The sequence below is a fragment of the Acomys russatus genome, chromosome 29 (assembly GCF_903995435.1).
Source record: "Acomys russatus chromosome 29, mAcoRus1.1, whole genome shotgun sequence".
NCBI lineage: Eukaryota > Metazoa > Chordata > Mammalia > Rodentia > Muridae > Acomys > Acomys russatus.
Window position 1 is genome coordinate 15152989 of NC_067165.1, and position 22708 is coordinate 15175696.

A 22708-nucleotide genomic window follows, 5' to 3' on the forward strand; every position below is an offset into this window, starting at 1 on the left:
CTCCTCTCTCCTCCCTCCCTTCTCGCACAAACCCTGCACATCTTTGGGTGCACATGTGTGCTTGGGTTGCCCACCAGAGGACAACCTCAGGCGCTCTTCTTCAGGAGCTGCTTACCTTGGTTTTGGTTTTGGGTTTTTGAGGCAGGGTCTCTCACCAGGCTGGGTTTCATCCAGTGGGTTTGCGTAGCTGGCCAGTGAGCCCCAGGGCTCTGCCCAAGGCTGCCTTCTCAGTGCTGGGAGAACAAAGTGTGCCCCACCAGGCCCAGCCTTTTTCCATGGTTTCTGGGCGTTGAGCTCAGGTCCCCACGCTCCCGAGCCCCAGATTTGGTGTCTTCCAAGATCTCTTTCTGGCTGAATGATGACTTCCTTCCAGCTGAGATTTCATGGCGTCCTCCGTGTGCTCACATCACTGGTGTTGCTTTGCCTGTCCAGTTTTCTTCTTCTTCTTCTTCTTCTTCTTCTTCTTCTTCTTCTTCTTCTTCTTCTTCTTCTTCTTCTTCTTCTTCTTCTTCTTCTTCTTCTTTTTCAGTTTTCTTCCTTTAAAGATGTCAGGGCTGGTAAGATGGCTCAGTGGGAAAGGGCACTTGGCTGCCGAGCCTGACAGACAGAGTTTGATCCCCAGAACCCACTTAGTCAAAGGAGAGAACTGACTCCCATTTGTCCTCTGATCTCTCACATGCATTATGGCACACATGAACACACACAAAATGTAATTAAGATGCCAAGACAGATTTAATTAGAGTATGTGGGTGGGCCCATTTTAACTTAACTACCTCTTTGGATGGCGTTTTACCCAAATACCACCATACCCTGAGGGGCTAGGGTTGAGAGCCTGAGCACATGGCTCTGTGGGAGACACGGTTCAGTCCTTAGAATCCATGTGCCAAATATTGCGATAAGACTATGGGTCACGGCCCCTTTGGCGAACCTCTATCTCCAAAAATATTTACAGTATGATTCATAGAAGCAACAAAATTATAGTTATGAAGTAACAATGAAAAAATTTTATGGTTGGAAGTCATTATAACATGAGGCTTATAGCATTAGGAAGGTTGAGAACCATTGACACAGTAGGATATTAAAAATGAAATGAATATAATAGAGTATAAAGAAATTAGGAATACTAACTTCTACCATGACATTAACAAACTATAAATAATAATAATAATATTATTTAGTTTTTTTGAGACAAGGTTTCTCTATGTAGCCCTGGCTATCCTCTGTATACTAGGTTAGCCTCGAACTCACAGAGATCCACCTGCCTTTGCTTCTCAAGGGCTTGGATTAAAGGCATATGCCACTACTATCCAGCTATGAATATTAATTATTGTTTTGAAATTTAATCCCGTTTGTATGTGTGTGCACACATATGTATGCAGGTAAGCTTGCATTTTTTTTGTTTGTTTTTGTTTCAAGACAGGGTTTCTCTGTGTAGACTTGGCTATCCTAGACTCACTTTGTAGACTAGGTTGGTCTTGAATTCACAGCTATTCGCCTGCTTCTGCTTCCCAAGTGCGGGGATTAAAGGCGTGCACCACCACGCCCGCCCGGCAGTACCTTGCATGTGAGGAGGACAGAGGTTGAGTTGAGGTGCCTTTTTCTACTGTTCCCCTACTTTATTTTTTGAGATATGGTCTTGAACTGAGCCTGAGGTTCACCCTTTTGCCTCAGGGGCTATTGAGATCCTGAGATGCCCCTGCCAGGCCTGTGGTCATAGATGAATACTGCTATCATGTTTTTATGTACATGCTGGGGAATCTAAACCCAGCTCCTCATATTTGCACATCAGGCATTTTACCCACTGAGCCATCTTCCCAGGCCCCTAGAATTATTCCCTTGAAAGTCACAAATCTATAAATACCAGACACGTCAATTTTGGTCTAATAAAACTGTGATCACCAACAACAATGAAGAGTCAAACATTTTTATATTAGCTAGGCAGGGTAAGAAATAAGAAGTGTTTTACTTGACATTAACTTAAATATGAAGATAGAAAGTTTTGAGTTTTTTACATTTTAATTTCTTGAGAATTTCATACCTGACTACACAGTACACTCTATACCATTTCTATCCCCCATCCCTCTCAAACTCATGGCCTTTCCTGTAATTACTGTTATGTGTGTGTGTGAGACCGTGCAACCTATAGTCCTGCTTGTATGCACATGTGTTTAAGGCTGACCCCTTATGACTTCGAAGCCTTCCAGTGGCTGGCTCATCCCTGAAGAAAACTTATTCTCCACCTTTAATCCCAGCACTTGGGAGGCAGGCAGAGGCAGAGGCAGGTGGATTGCTGTGAGTTTGAGGCCAACCTGATTTACAAAGAGAGTCTAGGACAGCCAAGGCTACACAGAGAAACCCTGTCTCAAACAAACAAACAAACAACAACAAAAAACAAAATGCAAACTTATTCTCCCTCAAAAGTCACTAACTACTCGAGGTTCTTGTTAAGTTTCCTTCATGCATGGCTGGTCTGATTTTTTGTTTGTTTGTTAAGATTTATTTATTTATTACTGTTTTGCCTGCATGTATGCCTGCTTACCAGAAGAGAGCATCAGATCACATTATAAATGGTTGTGAGTCACCATGTGGTCGCTGGGAATTGAACTCAGGGCCTTTGGAAGAGCAACTAGTGTTCTTAACCTCTGAGCCACCTCTCCAGGCCTGGTCTTGTCTTTGAACAAACATTTTGTTGAGAGTTCATGGGTGCAGTGTAGACAGGACACTATTTTGAAGCAGAGGTCCCAGTCCTCTGGTTCTTACCGTCTTTCTGTAGGCAGAAAGTTGTACGTTGTCCTGTGCCGTCTATAGCTTTGCTAAAGTAAAGTTTTATTAAACTTAGGCTGGGGATATACATCAGCTGGTATGGACTTAGCTAGCAGACACCAAGCCCTAGGTTTGAGCTTTGGTATCACACAAAACTGGGTGTGTTGAGGCCTGCTCTTTGATGCAGCTGCAGCCATTTTCATAGACAGCTTCCATTTTGTTTGTAAGGTGAAATTAAGTTCAAAAACTTTACATTTTTTGCCGGGTGTGGTGGCGCTCGCCTTTAATCCCAGCACTCGGGAGGCAGAGGCAGGCAGATTGCTGTGAGTTCGAGGCCAGCCTGGTCTACAAAGCGAGCCTAGGACAGCCAAGGGTACACAGGGAAACCCTGTCTGGAAAACAAAAACAAAAACAAAAATTTTAAACTTTTCAACTCTGCTTCTTAGAAGCAGTTACTTATGGCTGACGCTAACATTCCCTGCCAGAGGGTCAAGTTGACCTTATACTAAGCTACACCTGGTTATCTGTGGTTCAGTGGTGTCATAATTCATACTTTGCAAGCTATACACTTGGCTATACTTTGGATGTACCCTAAATACTGCCTCACTTATTTCACTTAGGACCAATCAAACCAAAGGTTAGCTAGAACTGCTTGCTAGCAAAATAACTTGAGTCAGAGCTGACCACCCTCTTTCACTATCCACCCCCGAACCATGAGCTAATTTCAGTTTTTGCCTTTATAAGCTGACCCTGGAAAACAGGTCAATGTTACGGTTAGGCTCCCGAGTCCTTTCTGTGGCCCTGATTGCAACCAGCCTTGTTTTGGGGGGGGGTGGGGGGGTTGGAGGTGGGGAGGGGGTGCTCCCTCAATAAACCATCCATATCTGACTGAGACTGGAGTGCTCTGTGCAGCTATTTTTGTACTACAACAGGTGGTGGCACATGCTCACCCACACAGTGAGTTTGAGGTTGCCCTGGACTACATTAGACTCTGTCTTAAAGAATATACAGCACTGAAAAAGGATGCTAAGAACTAAGCCAGGTGGTGGTGGCCCATGCCTTTAATCCCAGCACTTGGGAGGCAGAGGCAGGCAGATCACTGTGAGTTCGAGGCCAGCCTGGTCTACATAGTGAGTCCAGGATAGTCAAGGCTACACAGAGAAACCCTGTCTCGGAAAAAACAAAAAACAAACAAACAAACAAAAAAACAAGAACTACAGGAATAGTGGTAGTCACTGTTCATTGGAAAACCCATGTCCAAAACTCCTGTCTGCCAAGTTCTGACCCAAAACAAAAGACATCTGTTTCTGGACCTTGGACTCAGGGTCCCAAGTTTACATTTTTATCCAGCCCACCCCCAAATTTCATGTCTACCTAGGACAGGCAGGCTCACTCAGTACTTCCAGCTAGATGGCCAGCTGTCGGCCTTCCCTGTTGACTTTTCCCTTGTCTCAGAGTCTATTCCTGCTTCCCGCAGAAGCACTTGATTGAATTGTGCTACACCGTCGCCCAGAAATATCTCTTTGAAGGAAAACACGAGGACGCTGTCCCTGCGGCTCTGCACTCCCTTCGCTTCCGAATGAGTGTGTACGGCCTGAGCTCAGTGGAGCTTGTGCCTGCTTACCTGCTCCTGGCTGAGGCCAGCCTTGGTGAGTGAAACTGCCGTTAGACCCCTGGGATGAAGTCTGGCATAGTGTGTGTGTGTGTGTGTGTGTGTGTGTGTGTGTGTGTGTGTGTGAAGACTATGGCCACAGCTGACAGAAATCACTCAAGACAGGCCTGTTAAAGTAACTGGTGAATACCAGAATCAACTATCGTTGTTGTCAGAGGCTTACTGCCTCCATCTGCTAACCTAGGCCTAGCCCTAGTAGCTTCTAGCTGCCATATCTAATTAGGCCTAGGCTGTTTCCAGCTCAAGACTTACTGCTGAATAAGCTCACCCTTTCTAGAGCTCTTTCTGAACTCTGCTGGCTCATTCAACTCAGCTGTTCTGGCTCAAACTCCTCTCCAAACTGATTGATTCAATCTGGCTTCTCTCAGCTTCTGACTTTTTGCTCTGCTTGACCTCAAATTACCTCTAGCCATCTGTCTAATCTTCTGGATCCTTCTTTTTCTCTGGCTCATTCTGTCTTCACCTGTGTCTAGCTTGTTTCTCTCTCTCTCTCTCTCTCTCTCTCTCTCTCTCTCTCTCTCTCTCTCTCTCTCTCTCTCTCAACCTGTCTCTGTAAAACCATCTTGGTAAAGTTGCTTCCTCAATTTCTGTCTGTGCTGCTCTCTTTTAAATCACCTCTCCTTCTCTGTTCTCATGAGAGTTGGGCATATGGTATTCTGTCAAATCTTTCTCTGGTTTGTCTGCCTCTCAATTAGGCATCACTTTCAAATATGGCTGCTTCCTTCAAACATCTAACTTTACCTTCATTGTTTGGGATTAAAGGTGTGTGCTAAGGGCTTATCTATATTCCAGCCAGAGAGGTTAAAGGTGTGTGCTAAGGGCTTGTCTGTATTCCAGCCACAGTAGCTATGTTGCTGGATTAAAGTCTCTGTATATTCACCTTTCATCCCAGCACTGGGGAGGCAGAGGCAGGAGGCCACCCCTGTCTACATAGCAAGTCCCAGGACAGCTAGGACTACATAGAGAGACTCTGTCACAAACATACAAACAAACAAAGCAAGAAAAAGAAATCCACCCCAGCTGGCTTGAGCAAAAGGGAGAAATCAATTAGGCTGTTGGACTGTCCTAAGAGGGTTAAAGGGTTGGCCTCTATAGGAAATTGGCAGGGCTCTCGTCCTTACCCCAGTGTCCCTTCTGTTCTCTCTTTCTATAGAGCTCCTCACAAAACTCAGGCTGACCTCAAACTTGCCAGGTAGCTTAAGGGGTGACTTTGAACTTCTGATCCTCCTGTCTCCATCCCCCTTTCAAGCGCTGAGATTTCAGGCCAAAACTATATTCCCAGCATATGTGCTGTGTGGGGGGGATCAAGCCCAGGGCTTCATGCAAGCTAGGCCAATACTCTACAGCTCAGCTACACCCTGGCCTCCTCCTCCTGAGTCTCTGCTCCTCCATGTGGCTCGACTTCAGGCCGCCTGTGTGCTGTCTAAATTCCCACATCCTGTCCTCACTTCAGGTGAGTGAAAGCTGCTTGTTCTCTAGATTCAAGTTAAGAAGCAGAAATGGCTTAGCATCTGATTTCCATTACAAACTCCTAAAGGACATGCAGCTCTCACTTGTGACTTTTCCTGTCATTTTGGAGATGGCTGACTGGAATCTTAGTAGATTCCATCCAGTGCTTGTGAGGAGGGCATTGTATGGGAAGAGTAACAGGCCCACCCACCCTTCTGCATTAGACAATAGGCCATGGGTGGGGCTCTTCAACAACAATAGCTTGCATCACCTTTTAGTTTCAAAGCTGGGACTTGAACCCAGGACCCTATGCATGCTAGGTATGTGCTTTACTGAGGAGCTATGGTCCTAACCTGAAGAATGTTATTGAAAATGATGGCTACTAAGGTGCACTAAAACGATGGCCTAAAATGCTGTAGATGCTCAAGAATGCAATCCCCCCCCCACCCCCAAAATGTAATTCCCCTCAGAGTGCTAACCCCGTGTAGCAGCCAGTGGCTGCTAAGCACTTGCTCTCACTCTTGGGTGGTGGATTCCTCCCCGCTCCCCCCACTCCCCCCCCCCAGCCCCCAGAGATGCGCTCCCCTGCCTGTGTGAGCTCTGCCTTCCTCACTCTGGCGGGGGGGGGGGGGGGGGATGGGGAATGGGGGGACGGGGCTGACTCTCCAGCATGGCCTTGTACCGACAGGGGTGCCTGCCTTCCTCACTCTGCTCAGGTCTCCATTGTAGACTGTAGAAAGAGCACCAGACCAGGAAATGCAGCCCAGAGTCCGTGGGCTCTGACACTGACTATGGGGCTTTGAAACAGTCACTTAGGCTCTTACCTGGCTTCTCTAACTCTTCCTTGGCTCTCTTCAGTCTCTCCTCCAGCAAACGGGGCAGTCCCACTGCATATCCGAAGGGACAAATTCTGACAGCACTCTGAGGTCCCAGGGACGGTCTCCCTCCTGCGCTTTTCTCTCTTCTAATTACAAAGACCTCCTCTCAAGTTCTTGGGGGCACTCTGTGTTCTAGAACTAACTATTTCCTCCACTTCTCCTTCCCTTCCTTCTGGCTATGACGTCCTTGTCTTTCAATTCTCAGGTCAAGGTTTCTCTTCTTTAGTCTGAAAGCCTTCCCCTATCTCCAAGACTAAGTTGAGTGTTTTTTTTTTTAACCTTAATTAGTGTGTGTGTGTGTGTGTGTGTGTGTGTGTGTGTGTGTGTTCACAGGCATATGTGCCATGGCCCTCATGTGGAGGTCAGAGAACAGCTTTTAGGAGTGATAGAACTCAGGCCATCTGGGTTTTGACATTTGTCCCGTTTCCTGCTGCGCTATCTTGCTTGCCCTGCGTCTCTTTTTAAATCCACTCACTTAGAACCTTTTTCCTGCTTTCCTGAGCACTCACTCATCTCTAGTCATAGATTCTCTGGTGACAGTACCTAATCTCTCTCTCCTCCCCAGATGCAAGAGAACCAGATCCACCCTCCCTTGTGGTGTTCACACCAGCACTGGCCAGGGCAGAGAGGGCAGGCTCAGTGTTGACCTGGTACTTCGCGGCCCCTAGGAAGCCTCTGGTGGCTCTTCCTAGGATGGCTGCAGGAATTCAGGAAGGGTTTTGAAGACAAAAGTGCTGTTAAATGGAAGGTTTGAGCACAGGGCCAAATCCTCGTGGTACAATCTTGCCAGGCTTTTTTGAAAATCTAAGTAAATCACAGTCTTCTCTCACACACTCCTTTTTCTCTAGAGACCACCCCCCCATCCCCCATTCCCCATTCCCCACACCCCTATGCCCCCATCCCCCACACCCCTATGCCCCCATCCCCATCCCCCACACCCCTATGCCCCCCATCCCCCACACCCCAGAAACCACTTGGACAGTCATCCTTCTTTTTGTTTTTGTTCTTCAGTTTCCCTCTTTCTCTTTTTCTATTTTTTCTTTTAGTTTTAAACTTGGAAGTTTAAATTAACTAGGAATGGAATTAGAAATAATAGTTCAAAGAGAAGGGCGGCATCCACTGCCCCTCTCACCCTCTGTCGCTGCCCTGAGCAGTGTGACGCTCACACTTGGCATAGACAGTCAGGGAGGAAGGACCAGTTAGGGCTCTTGGCTTCACAGGGTTCAGCCCTTTGTGGTGGGGAGGTACGCAGGGTCAGAGCAGCCCTCATGGTAGACCAAACGCCGAGAGGGAGGGACTGGCTGGGACAACTTTGAAGAACACCTGTCCACTGGGCAATTTTCTGCCCTAAGTTACCTCCCAAAGAAACTGCTAAAATAGCATCACCAGGTGGGGACCAGGTGGTAAAATACGCACCTGCGGGGGACGCTTCACGGTCCATGCAAGCTGTAGCATAGAAGAGGGGTTCAGTTGCGTCCTTGTTTCCTCTCCTGGCTGGGTAGGTTTCTGACCTCAAGGCTGGAGACTTCTGTTCTCTGCCACACTGCTGGTTTTTACACAGTTCTCCCTCAGGTGTCTGCTTCAACAGCCTTCTTACAGAGAGGCATGCCCTAATCACCCAGTGTAGGCTCCTTCCGCAGCGCTGCGTCTTGGTGAGCGTGAGTTGGCTCCCTCCACAGCCTTTCGTGGTTGGTTTGCTGTGGGCCTTACCTTGCTTGACCACAGGGGCCTTGCCGTCATGGGCGATGCCATTCAGCGTGCACTGAGCAAGTGCACAGTGATGAACACTCAGGAAGTTAGGGGAAAATACCAAACTTGAAAAAAGTTTCCTCCTCCGACAACTGTTTCCTGGAATTGCTGGCACACTTCTCACAGGTGCAAATGGGCTGGCTGGTGCTGGGCCTGAGTACCTACCTTCCTTGTGACTGTTACATTCTGTCTTCCTTTGCTTTCCTCACCAAAGCCTACAAAATCTTCCCACCACCCCCCATAGAGTAACGTGTCTCAGGTTTGCCACTTAGCAGTGTAAGAGTGAGCCTTTGCCTGTCTCCAGACAAATGCTACTGCTCTCCGCTTCAGGCAAGTCTTGCTTCCTTCACACCTCCACCACCTCCCCAACATCCTTACATCCTGCAGGGAGGCACGGCCTGTGAGAGGGAGGTATGCCTGGACTGACCATTCCTGGGGCAGTGTGAGCTCTGACTGAGGACCCACGAAACTGAAGCCCCACGTCAGCTCCGCTGCTTGCCAGCTCTCTGAACCCGCAGCCTCCAGGTGCATTCTCTCTAGTATGCTTTTCCCTTCAGGGTTGATGTTTAAATGCAGTTGCAATGTGGCCTTGGGACCTTCTGCTTTAGCATCGCCCCCTTGAGGGAAATGAAAGATGTATGTATGGATTTGTATATCGCCGTTGCAGAGGACTTGAGTTTCCAGCAGCCTTGTCAGATGTTGCATAACTGCCTGTAGTTCCAGAAAATCTCACACTAGGTTTCTGCCCTCCTCAAGAACCAGTATGCACATGTGCATACTCCACCCCTCACATACACATAATCAAAATAAAGTAAATATTTTAAAAATCCTGGTGTATGGGGGCTGGAGAGACGGCTCTGTGGTTAAGAGCACTGTCTGCTCTTCCAGAAGTCTTGAGTTCAATTCCCAGCAACCACATGGTGGCTCATAACCATTTATGATGTGATCTGGTGCCCTCTTCTGGCATGCGGGTGTACAAGCAGGCAGAAGACTGTATAAATAATAAATAAATCTTTTTTTAAAAGCCTGGTGAAAACCTGGCATGGCAGCACACACCTTTATTTCACAGCACTCAGGAGGCAGAGGCAGGAGCATCTGTGAGTTCAAGGCCATTCTGGACTACATAGAGTTCAAGGCTGTCTAAAACAAAACAAAAAACTACCTAAGGAAAAAGTAAAATCCTAGTATATTTCTCTCCCTCCCTCCCTCCCTCCCTCCCTCCCTCCCCCCTCTCTCTGTGTAGAAAGAGAATCCACAATCTATAAATTCACCCTTTTAAGGTACAATCTAGTATATTCAGAAGGCTATATATTCAAAAGGTCATATAACTTGATACTATTTAATTCCAGAACATTTCATCGCCTCTAAAAAAAAAAATCCATGTAATTGTTAGTAGTTACACCTGGTTAAACATCTCCACTTGTTCCTTTCCCTGATGCACAGGCAGCCACAACCTCCTTTCTCTCTGGACATTTCACATGAATGGAGTCTGACAATACATGGCTTTCGGTATCTGGCTTCTTTCACTTAACATGCTGTTTTTAAGCCGTCTGCTCTGTAGCATGCATCCAGCCATGCTCTTTTTATGACTAATCACAGTTCACTCATGGGTAAGGATGTGCTTGTCAGCTGAGGAGCATTTGTTCTGAGTAGATTGCTATGAACATTCATGAGAAACTTTGGGGTACCAATAAATATTTGTATTAATGAATAAACCAATGTATGATAACTCATATTTCATTCCTTAGTTAAAATTTGAATTATAACCTATTAGTTTTGAGATAGGGTATCTCTACAGAGTCTTAGCCGGCCTGGAACTCACTTGTAGACCAGGTTGGCCTTGAACTCATGGAGAGCCTCCTCCCTCTGCCTCCCAAGTGCTGGAATTAAAGACATCCATCACCACTCCAGGTTTATAATGTCTTTTACAACTGACTCTTGGCAGGTCTGGGCCGGATAGTGCAGGCTGAAGAATACCTAGCCCAAGCCCAGTGGACAGTGCTCAAGTCAACCGACTGCAGTAGTGCCACTCACTCTTTACTGCACCGGAACCTGGGCCTCCTCTACATAGCCAAGAAGAACCATGAGGAAGCTCGCTACCACCTGGCTAACGATGTGAGCGAGCGCACGCAAAACACCTGGGTATCCCCAGAACAGCTCTGCTTACTGGCTTCTTTGTTTTGTTTTGTTTCTAGACAGGGTTTCTCTGTGTAGCCCTGGCTGTTCTGGACTCGCTTTGTAGACCAGGCTGGTCTCGAACTCACAGCGATCCTCCTGCCTCTGCTGCCCCAAGTGCTGGGATTAAAGGCTTGCGCCACCACGCCAGGCTTTTAGTGTTTCTTTTAACTGAGCATGTCTCTAACACTCACTGCTTCTACTGACCATTTCCGGAGCAGCTGCAGGAACTCCGTTCTAATGACCCCAGTTCCTGACTATGAAAATGTGGCCAGGCCAGACCTCTTTCCAAGGTCTCAGTTGTCTGAGGTTCATCTGGCAAACAGAGCCACACACTGGCCAAGAGAAGGGCCATGCGTCTGTTCTCAGCTCTGCTCTGCTGGTTCTGTGACATACTATTTAACCCTTTCATCACATGTAAGACACAAATCGTAGAAAGGTCCCAACCACATACTGCAATGCAGACATTAATAATAGAAGATTGTACACACTGGACTTTATGGCTATTTGTTAAGACAGTAGTAACGTTTCTTCTCGAGAGTGTGCTTATTAAATTTAAATGAGCTGATCCATAAGAAAGCACTTAGTCTCTAAAACTGTACAGATGTTAGCTAGGAGGAATGATAAGCTGCTTGTCTCGAGTCAGGGAGTTCCTTCTAGAGTGTGTTTGGGTTGGGAGACACGTTCAGAGTTCCTGCTCTTGATCCAGATTAGGTTGGATCATACCACACTCCCCTGTGGTCTTTCTGTAGTCTGTCTACTCGCCTCTTCCCCAGGCCTCGAACTCACAGCGATCCACCTGCCTCTGCCTCCCAAGTGCTGGGATTAAATGTGTGCGCCCCACGCCTGGCTGTAAATGTATTTTTAAAAATCTATTTTTAATTTGGTTTCTTATATACCTTTCTCCCTTCTCCATCCTAATCCCTTCCAACACCCCATCACTAGGTTGGAGAAAAAGAAGGTTAGCGGGGAGAAGGGCCGTGGTTTTTCTTAGCTACTTCCTGATGTTTACAGTCGTCAGGTTCCCTGGGGCAAATCCAATCTCTGTTTCCTACTTCTTCTCCTCAAACTCCATCAACAGCAACCAGGAGCATTTATCCTAACTGGCAAAGCCCACGCCCCTGCACGAGGCAGTTCACAGCTGGCAAGCATCACGTGCCCTCTCCCAAGGCAATTATCAGCTGTGGACAAACAGAAGCAGCCCCCATATCCCACACCTGGGATTAAAACAAAACCATGTTTACATATCATAAACCAAAGCTTCCACAATAGGTCTCTGTCGCCCCTGCTGCCTTCTCTTGTTTTTTGAGGTCTAGGGATGGTAATATTTTCCTTGCTGTTGATGTTCCTGGTGACTCATTAGCCCTCTTACTTTCGTAACCTTTCCACATCTCCAGGAACTCTTCCATTAAACTAACTATGGGCAGCTCTTGAAGGTGGCAGCTGCTTCTACCCAAACTTCTAACCAATACCTTTTTTTTTTTTTTTTTTTTTTTTTCGAGACAGGGTTTCTCTGTGTAGCCTTGGCCATCCTGGACTCACTTTGTAGACCAGGCTGGCCTCAAACTCACAGCGATCCGCCTGCTTCTGCCTCCCGAGTGCTGGGATTAAAGGCGTGCGCCACCACGCCCAGCTGTAACTTATTAACTAATGATTAATCTCTAGTCATGTCTCTTTTAATAAGTGGAAGTGAAGCAGAACTACTTTGGCCACAGACAGCCCCTGGCTGCAGTCCTGTGTTAGCAACATTCCGTAGCAACGTGCATACCTGACAAAGGTCCTGAACTGGGAGTGAAGCTTAAGAAATAAAGTTGTAAGAAATAGGATATAGAGGGAAATCGCTCCCAGTAATAAGAGTTTTAAATCTGCAGTTTTTCTGCTGGCAGGAACATGGACCCCAGTCCAGGAGACTCTCCCCTCTTTGGGGGCTCTTAGCCTAAAAGGGGGGGTCTTAGTCTCGGGCCTGTGTTATTTTTGTCACGGAGACTCTCCTGGAGAGGGGTGACAACCATCCGTGTGTCTTTTAGAGAAATGTCTGTTCGGGTCCCACACCAGGCTGTGACGTGAATGTTTTCTTCTGTGAGTTCTGAACAGAAGCCTTGTCTTCATCACTCGGATGGTTGTCAGGCACCTTCTCTTCCTCTCGCCATAGATTTATTTTGCCAGTTGTGCGTTTGGGTCAGAAGACATCAGGACCTCAGGCGGCTACTTCCACCTGGCCAACATCTTCCATGGCCTTCAGAAAATGGAGGTGGCTGACACACTGTACACAAAGGTGAGCTGGAGGATGTGGGAGCTTAGCACCGGAACTCAGGCCCAGCATCTCATAACCAGGGTCAGGCCTCGCTGACGTCATCAGCTGACACAGCCCAGCCCTCAGGTACTCACATTTCCTTTCTCCAGTGCTAAATGGCTAATCCTTCCCATGTGTAGAGAGAGTCAGAGAGGTCTTACTGCAGGCTCTGTCACACCCACACAGCCAGCGAGGCAGTACAATGGAGAAGGAAGAGAAGTTTTATTTTGTTTTTCATGGCAGGGTTTCTCCATGTAGCCCTGGCTGTCCTGGAACTCACTTTGTAGACCAGGCTGGCTTTGAACTCACAGAAATCCACCTGCCTCTGCCTCTCTAAAGGCACGTGCCACCACCAACTGGTGGAGGGAGGGCTGCAGTGCCCTCTCAGAGGACCAGAGAACAAGAAAATGTTTTAAAATTCTTCGTGAGGGCCAGTGTATTAGCTCAGCAGGTCAATGATGGTGCCAAAGCCTGATCCTGAGTTTGATCCAGGACTACATGGTGGAAGGCGATTACGGGCTCCTGAAAGTTGTCCTCTGACCTCCACATGCATGCTGCAGCACATGCAACCCGCACCTACCCACCGCCACGTACATAAGTATAAATTTAAGTTTTTAAGATTAAAAAAATTATGTTTATTATTATTATTAATGTTTAGTGTCACATTTATCAGCTCTCTCCTTCCCCCACGTGGGGGTTGGAGATGGGATTCAAATTATCGTACTTGGTGGCAAGTCATCTTTACTTGGTGAGCCATCTTTTTAGCCTCCACATTTATTTATTTATTTTACTCCCCTCTTTGGAAATGGGCAGGCCTCTCATGGATCTCAGGCAGCCATGGCCTGAGCTGCAGTAACACTAGGCATATCCTTTCATATTAAAGCTAGATTAGGCAGCCCCAGCAGGAGGAAAGGGTCTCCAAGGCAGGCAGTATAGTCAGAGTTAGCCCATGAACCCACTAGTAGGAGCCCCACAGGAAGCCCCAGCTACACAAACTGTAACATGCGCAGACAGCCTACATCAGACCCATGCAAACTCCCTGGTGGGCAGTTCAGTCTCTGTGGGCCCCTATGGACCCAGGTTAGTTGAGTCTGTGGGTTTTTTTGTGTTGTTGTTGTTGTTGGTTTTTTGGTTTTTGTTTTTGAGACAAGGTCTCTCTAATTAGTCCTGGCTGACGTAGAACTCACTATGTAGACCAGGCTGTCCTTGAACTCACAGAGGTCCTTCTGACTACGTCTTGAGTGCTGGAATTAAAGGCTTGTACCACCATACCCAGCTTAAAATTCTTTGTGTGTGTGTGTGTGTACATGTATGTGCATGTTTGTGTGTGTGTGCATGTGTGTGCATGTTTGTCTGTGTGTGTATACATGTGCTTATAATTGTGTGTGCATATGTGTGAGCTTACATGTGGAGGTCATAGTTCAACCATGCCTGCTGTTTCTTAGGCACCATCCTCGGGGGTTCCCTATGCTGAGGAGCTTGCCAAATAGCTACACTGGCTGGCCAGCAAGCCCCAGGCCTGTCTGGACCCCTAGGGCTTCCTCTGCTTCCTCACACAATGAGAGTGAGGACTTCCAGACCTGCCCTTGGCACAACACCTTCCACCAGGCTGGCCAGTGACCCTGACCTGCTAGTCTGATCACCCTGCTTTCCTAACAGGTCTCGGAGATCTGGTATACATATCTGAACAATCACTGTCAAGCCCTCTTACAGGCTCGTTCCCAAAAGGCAGATTTACTGGGCAAACAATTTGTGAATGACACCGGCTTGGGTAAGTGGCAGGTCTCTAAGAAAGTGTGGAACAATGGCTTTCCCTCCCTAACTCTCTGGCCTTGCCTCTCTGTGGCCTCACGGAGCCCATCCGTGCTACTTTCCCCATTTTGTAGATGGGGAGAAATGGAGACACAGGGCGCAAAGAGCTTGTACCAGGGTCAGGAGGAGTTCGAACCCCAGCCATCACACATAATCCTCAGCAGGCTGACACAGGCAAACGTAGAGAAGACGAGGACCCCATTAGACCCTGGCAGTTTCTACCTAGCATCTGTTCCTCGTTTGTTCGCCCTCCAGGGCACATAGGCCCAGCGAAGCTCTGTGCAGTTGCCACCCTGTTGATTGCTCCTGGCACTGCCCTCCTCCTCTTCAGGATGTGAGGAAGTCCTCAGTGGCAGGGCCAGCCTTGACCCAGCTCCATCCCCAGGCCCAGCGAAGGGCTACATATAGGGCTGCACTGTGTGGGGCCATGTTCCCTGAGATGATAAAGAGGTGGGAGATCAAGTTTCAGTCAAAATTCACACCCCCACATTCCCCCCCCCTTTCCCCCCCCCTTCCCGGCCCCAGTGCAGGCAATGACACAGCAACAAAAGAACATTCCGCAGGAATTCTAACAGGAGGCCTGGAATGAAGACGTGAGGATAGATAGATGGCATTGAAAAGGTGACTTTGAAGGCTAAGGTTTAGAAGTGTAGTAGCTTCACTCAGTTTTCTCATCAGGACAGTGGTTCACACTGTAGTAGAAACACAGCCATGCGCAGGCTGTCATGCTTAGCATCATGGGTTTGTGCTTTTTTTTTTTTTTTTTTTTTAAGCTTGTCACTTAAATATGTGCTCTTACATGGCCAGCCCATAATGACTGTACAGTAAATGGTGACCAACACAGAAGCAAAAACCTCTGGGAAGAAGTCATTTATAATCCCAGCACTTAAGAGGTAGAGACAGAGGGATCAGAAGTTCAAGGCTAGCCTGGGCTAACTACATAGCAAGTCTAATACCAGTCTGGGTATTCCATGAGACCGTGTTTCAATAAAACAAAACAAACAGGAAAGGAAAAAAATCTCTGGGGGGAAGTAAATGGACTCTCGTGGGGGGAAAGGCAGGCTGCTGTTACAGGTCAGCTGTCTTTGACCTTGCAGAAGCATGGGGAGGGGTGGGGAGGGGAGATGGGGGCTGACAAATTCTCTGTATTAGGAGCTCAGGAGAGTTCAGCCTCTGAAGTAGGAACCTTAGCGGCTCTAGGCACTTATGGTTGCTCCAATAATGACCTGTTAGACAGAGCTGGAGAGCTGTAGAAGCCATCCTTTTTCCACTGCTGGGGAAGGAGGGGGGGTTGTGGCAGGCCCCAGCTGAGTGTCTAGAGCTAAGGCAGGTGTGTGTGTGTGTGTGTGTGTGTGCCCGCCTGTGTGCCTGTGGGGGTTGTGGGGGTGGGGTATGGGTGTGTGGGTGTTGGGGTATGTCTGTAGATGCAGCATGTCCCATGCAGTCAGCTCCAGCAAGCCTATGTGTGTCTGTGTGTGTGTGTGTCTGTGTGTGTGCACGTGTGCATGCGTGCCTGCCTGTGTGTCTGTGTGCACGTGTGCGTGCATACCTGCGTGCCTGCCAGTCTGTGTGTCTGGGGGTTGTGGGTGTGTGGGTAGGGTGTAGGGGTGTGAGTGGGGTGTGTGCGGAGGGGTGTGTGCAGGGTGTGAGTGTGTGGGTGTATGGGTGGGGTGTGTGTGGGTATGTCTGTAGATGCAGCATGTCCCATGCAGTCAGCTCCAGCAAGCCTCCTGTTTCTATTCCGCCCAGCTCTGGGGTTCTAAGCTGAACAGACATACCTGGTTTTCTGAACTCAGGTCCTTGTGCCCACCGAGCCCCCACCCCACCAGCCTCCTCGTCCTGTTTCTTTTCTCCTCTTCCAACGCAGATGAAGCCCAGGAAGCAGAAGCCATTCGGATCCTAACTTCCATCCTGAGCATTCGAGAGTCTACTTCCGGCAAAGCGCCCCAGAAAACCATCCTCATTCTGAAGACCCTGAGCATGCTTTACTATCTGATGATGGAGAATTCAACAGTAAGCTTCCTCAGAAAAGCCCATCTACGTGGAGACCGCAAACCCTCTGATGGCTCAGTTCATCCATGTTTTGCCGCCCCCACCCAGGGCGAGCTTTCACTCCAGCATTTCCAGTCAGGTTGTGTAACGGGCTCTGATTTCTGCCCTCAGGGGGACATTTCCTAGAGCTGCGTGGAGGCACTGAATGGGGGCCAGTGCAGGGGAATCACGTGTGCAGGGGAAGCCTGCGTGTGGGAACGTTCTGTAGACGCTTGTGGAGCCTGAAGTGTGCACTGTGTCCCAGCTCCGTGCGGGGATTTAGGCACACAGGAACTGCCATGCGCCTGTTAAGAAGGGCGCCAGCCACTGGCTAAAGCCCTGTACATGGCTGTCATGTTTCTTTCTCACCCCTTCTTTCTAGACAAGGAAATCGAGGCATGGAAAGGTGTGGTTATTTTCCCAGTGTTTTGTAGACAGTAAGTGGTCTATCTCAGGCTATTGATTGATTCATCCCCTCAAATAGGTCCTGAGCATCTACTACTTAAAAGGCTTTCTGCCCAGAATAGAGCAGACCGTAGCAAACAACCAGACATGTTACTTCTCTGTAGAACTTAGGACTTGTGGGGGCGGGGAAGCTACCACAGTCAGATAGATGCACAAATGTGTAACATCATCTCAGACCGTGAGAAGTGCTATAAAGAACTAGCGCTGAGGTGGGGGGAGGCATGGGGGAGGCCTGTGTGGGCGACACAGGGAACCCCACACTGCTCCTCACAGCTTCATTTCCGCATTCCTTTTCTTCATCAGACTTTGTTAAGAATTGGGGACCTGGTGCTTTGTAAAGGGTCACAGGGGAGTGTGACAGCACAGGGCACCATGGGAGCACAGCAGACGGGTGCTAATCCTGGAATTCAGGCAGAAACTTTCAGGGAATAGGAAATTTTTTTCCCAGTGAATTTTCAACTTATTATCAACTGAAAACCCTTTCCCACAGATCGGGGTCCACCTTAGGGGGCGGTCACTCCTCCAAAGCATCCTAAGGATGTCAGGAGCTTAGGCCAAAAGGCCCATCTGTGTATTGAGGTTTAACATCTCGCTTCCCTCTTGCTTCGCTTCCTTCCCTGTCTAACCCTGCAAAGCCCTACCTTCCCATGTGATTCCTGTTGTTGTATCAAAACACGATGACCAAAAGCAACTTGGGGAAGGAGAGGGTTTACTTCAGCTTACACTGCCAGTCAGAGTACATTGAGGGAAGTCAGGGCAGGAACCAACGCCAAAACCATGTAAGGGCCAGTCTCTTGTTGCTTTTGTTTGTTTTGGTTTTGGAGACAAAAATCTATAGTCCTGGCTGTCCTTGACTCCTTTGTAGACCAGGCTGGCCTCGAACTCACAGCAATCCGCCTGCCTCTTTCTCCCAAGTGCTGGGATTAAAGGCATGTGCCATCACACCTAGCACTTATACAACCCAGGCCCACCTGCTTAGGGATGGTGCCGCCACAGTGGGCGGGGCCTCACATCAATCACCAATCAGTCTCTCCTGGACTGGGCTGCAGGTCAGTGTGAGCAAGGCAGTTCTTTACCTGAGCCTCCCCCCTTTCAGGTTACTGTAGGTTGTGTCAGGTCTATAATAAAACTAAGCAGGGCGGTCAGGGCCTGCTTCCTTCCCCGCTTTCCTTTGGTTATTTATTATGTACACAATGTTCTGCCTGCATGTGAGCCAGCAGGCCAGAAGAGGGCACCAGATCTCATTATAGATGGTTATGAGCCACCATGTGGTTGCTGGGAATTGAACTCAGGACCTCTGGAAGATCAGTCAGTGCTCCTAACCTCTGAGCCATCTCTCCAGCCCTTTTTGGCATATATTAACTCAGGGATTCTATCGTAATCAACCGAGTGTGGTGATGCACACCTGTAATCTCAGCACTCAGGAGGTACAGACAGTAGGATGTTCCAGGTCATCTTCAGCTACACAGTTTGAGGCTAGCCTGAGCTATGAGAGAACCTGTCTCAAAAGAATAAAAAACAGTATCTTCATGTTTTACTTAGTCACTGTACTTAAGTTTCACAAAGGCACAGATTCCAGTGTACAGTCAGTCCCTGGGAGATAGCAGCCACGCGATGAACAGGAAGGGCAGAGAGGGTAGGAACCAGAGACTACCCTGAGAGAGCTATCCATGGAGCTTCTGTCCAGTGACCCCTCTGCCCCCTGGCCCTCTTCCTCCCCAGCTCTCACTCTACTAAGAAGGTATGCCTGGCCGTATCCACTCAAGTCAGGTGAGCTTTCCCTCCTCAGTTTCTGAGCTAAACAGAAAATCAGTTTCTTGTTGTTATTATTTGCTCTGGCTGCTTCCTCTGACCACTGCAGTTCTATTTCAGGCAAAGGAGTATGCGCGGAGAGCCCTCAGCCTAGCCGAGGAACATCTTACTGAGGAGGAGCAAATGATCGTCCAAGAGTTACTGGCTATCGTCTCAGCAGAGGTAGAAAAACAGCCCAACGCCTAGAGAGAGCGGGCTGCTGCTGGGGCTGCAGCCTGACCGATGCGCGGCTGCTGGGGTCCTGTGGCCTGCTTCCACCCCTCCCCAGGGACTGCCTGAGGGACTGCCATCCTATTAACTTGTGATGTACAGAGCTTTGGGCACAGTAGTCAATAAAACTGTTGTTGATTGTGACCTGGCTCTTGGCTTATGACTTTGTGTGGCTCTGGGTAATGTATAGTTACATCACTAAGATGGTGTTTGTAAGTAACAAGCAGTTCATCATGTTCCCTGCAAGACCCCCCCCAAAAGGCCCGCCCTCCCTGTCATCATGTTCCCTGCAAGACCCCCCCCCAAAAGGCCCGCCCTCCCTGTCATCATGTTCCCTGCAAGACCCCCCCCAAAAGGCCCTCCCCCTGTCATCATGTTTCCTGCAAGACTCCCCCCCCAAAAGGCCTGTGCCCCTGTCATCACGTTCTCTGCAAGACTCCCCACCCAAGGCCCTCCCCCTGTCATCATGTTCCCTGTAAGACTCCCGCCCCATCCAAGCCCCCCCCCCCAATGTGTGCTTCCTAGTCCTTCACCAAGTGAGGGGATGAGGGATAGGTTATAGATTGTATTGGAGCAGTTTCTCCAACCCTGGGATTAAGTTAACATTAATCAAGGCAAACTGTGGGAGAAAAAATATAAGCCATTATAATCTATGGGGAAATCATTGAGAAAGTAATTTAAAATAGTTAAGAATTAACAAACAGGATAAAACAATATACTAAAAAATATCTCCTTAGAGTAAAGGATTGCAGTGGAAGTGGGACAGAGGGACACAAAGGACATGAAACAGAAAGCGAAGGACAAAGCACAGGTGTGAGGGAGTCCCCCACCTCCGCTACCCCCTGCCCGTAAGCTCTGGCTGAGACACTATTTGAGGCAGGCATGAGCAGAGTACTGTCTAGAAGAGACACCCCCACCCCTCTCCCAAAAAGACATGTAATGCAAAGGACAGACTGGGGCCTTACACTCAGACATGCCCAATTTAAAGCTCAGTTCTTTAGTAAGAGCTTTCTGGCACGCGCGCACAGACACATGCACGCACTCACGCACCTTGAGGACTTTGAACACACAGCCAGCCCAATCTGGTTCACTTCCTCAGTTGTTAGAGTCTCTAATTGCCTGGCATAGTGATGCTCACCTTTCATCCCAACACTTAGGAGCCAGAGGCAGGTGGATCTCTGTGAGTACAAGGCCAGCCTGGTCTGAAGAGAGAGCTCTAGGACAGCCAGGGCTATAGAGAGCCCTGCTTAAAAACAAATGAACAAAAAAGAATCTACTGGATTTAAATTTATGATCTTATTTTATGGTTCTTTTTGTCTGACCAATTCTGGTTTTCTCTTTTTTTTTTTGATTGATTATTTTCCCCCTCACTGCATGAAAATGCTTCATTGCATTTTATTCCTCTGTTAGTTTACTGTGTTTCTGTGTTTTTAGTGATTGCCCTGGAAATCTTAAACATTCATCCCCAAGTCCTGTGGAGCTCTAACCTCAGTGTGGGGGAGGGCGCAAACTTGGTAGCATGCTTACCTGGCTGGTCCACCCTGGGGTTTGTCCCCAGCACCACATAAACTGGGCATGCTGGTACACACCTGTAATGCTGGCACTCAGGAGGATCAGAAGTTCAATGTCATTCTCAGCTACACAGTAAGTTTGAAGCCAAGCTGAGCTCCAGGATGTTCTGTCTCAAGAAAGAAAAAAAGTAAAAAAATTAAAATCTGGTCTGGAGAGATGGGTCTGTAGTTAAGGGTGCTTGATGCTCTTTCAGAGGAGTTGGGTTCAGTTCCCAGACTCACATAGAGCTTCTCATAGTTGCCTATAGCCCCAGCCACAGGGCATCCAATACTTCTAGATTCTGCAGGCAGGGGGTCTTAGTTAGGGTCTTATTGCAGGGAAGAGACACCATAAACACAGCAACTTTTTTTTTTCTTTTTCTTTTTTCTTTTTTTCCGAGACAGAGTCTCTCTGTGCAGCCTTAGTTGTCCTGGACTCACTTTGTAGACCCGGCTGGCCTCGAACTCACAGCGATCCACCTGCTTCTGCCTCCCTGAGTGCTGGGATCAAAGGTGTGCGCCACCACGCCCTGCTTTTTTATTTCTAATTTACACGCATGAGTGTTTGTCTGGGCACCACGTACAGTGGCTGTGGAGGCCAGGAGAGGGTGTAGGATCCGCTGGGACTGGAGTTATAGATGACTAAGAACTACCACGTGGGTGCTGGGAATTGAACCCAGGCTCCTGGGAAGAACGGTGGATACTCTTAAGAAATGAGTCATTTCTCCAGCACCCCCGGCCATTTAGAAGAGGGGCTCTTGGTAACTGGAGCTTTGAAACATTGAGGAGAAAGTGGGAGTGGGGGAGGGGAGCAGTGGAACATGCCAGAGACAGAGTGAGTGAAAATATCTTGTTCTGAACCCTACGGGGACAGACAGCGTGAGGACCATGGCTTAAGTGCACAGCAAACCTCTCCAGCAGTCTGTCTTCTGAGACCATAGGCCCACCTTGTAAACTGTGACCTGAGAAAGTCACATTCGTTGGTCTTTGTCACCTGGAGTCCACTTTACTATTACTCTCTAGCCTGTGCTGGTGATCCACACACAACAAGAGCCTCAAAGAAAGTCCTTTGTCCAAACAAAGAGAACTTCCAGATGAGATGTCAGATTAGAAACATAATTGGTGAGACTTGGTGAAAGAAAGCCACGGACAGTAGACACAACCTCCGTCCCTGCAAGAGACAACGGCTGTAGTGTAAAGGAACTTAGCAAACCAGGGAAGCAGGAGAAGGTACTGGAATCTGATCTGGTTCAGCCTTAACCAGTGTCTTCAGGGAGGTCCCAGATCCCCATCCCACTCCTGCTGCAGGAACAGCTGATACGGCTGATACGCTTGGCGTTGACTCTCCAGAGCCGCCGACTTGGAAGCAGAGTGGGGAAGATATGCCTGAAGTCAGGAGAAACCTCCAGACTACAGCTGGTACTTTCTCAAGGCCCTGGCTAGTCCAGCGGCCTCCACATCTCCACAGGCAGAGAGCAAGGCGGGGGTGGGGTGGGGTGGGGGTCCTGAAGAGTGACACTGGGAGGTTGGGGCAGGCTTAGTGGAGACTTATAGCAAGGGCTCCCTCCACCTTTTCTCAAGTGGTGTTGCCAAAACAGAGATAGCATCAAGGAGGGAACAGATCCACACTGCTCAGCTCAGTACAGTATAGCAAAAAAAACCACATCCCAAAACAAATTGTCATCACAACTAATTTGTAACTCCAGGGGACTCTGATACCCTCTTCTGGTGTCTGTGGGTACTGCACCCACATGGCATTCATTAATTCACTAGATCAGATACATACATACACATAAAAGAATAATAATCATTTCTTTTTCTTAAAAAAATACTTTTAAAAAGGAGAGAA

At 48.3% G+C, this 22708-nt stretch overlaps 1 protein-coding gene across 1 annotated transcript in view; it reads left to right on the forward strand.

Moving 5' to 3' along the window:
* The window catches only part of Zmynd12 (zinc finger MYND-type containing 12), a 34746-nt gene extending 15298 nt beyond the window's left edge, over positions 1-19448 (forward strand). Inside the window, exons 3-8 of the mRNA XM_051171859.1 lie at positions 4241-4412; positions 10457-10626; positions 12839-12961; positions 14639-14750; positions 16659-16804; positions 19160-19448. Of these exons, the coding sequence (XP_051027816.1) occupies positions 4241-4412; positions 10457-10626; positions 12839-12961; positions 14639-14750; positions 16659-16804; positions 19160-19285 (849 nt within the window). The 3' untranslated portion in view covers positions 19286-19448. The remainder of the gene's footprint in view (positions 1-4240; positions 4413-10456; positions 10627-12838; positions 12962-14638; positions 14751-16658; positions 16805-19159) is intronic.
* Positions 19449-22708: the final 3260 nt, after the last annotated feature.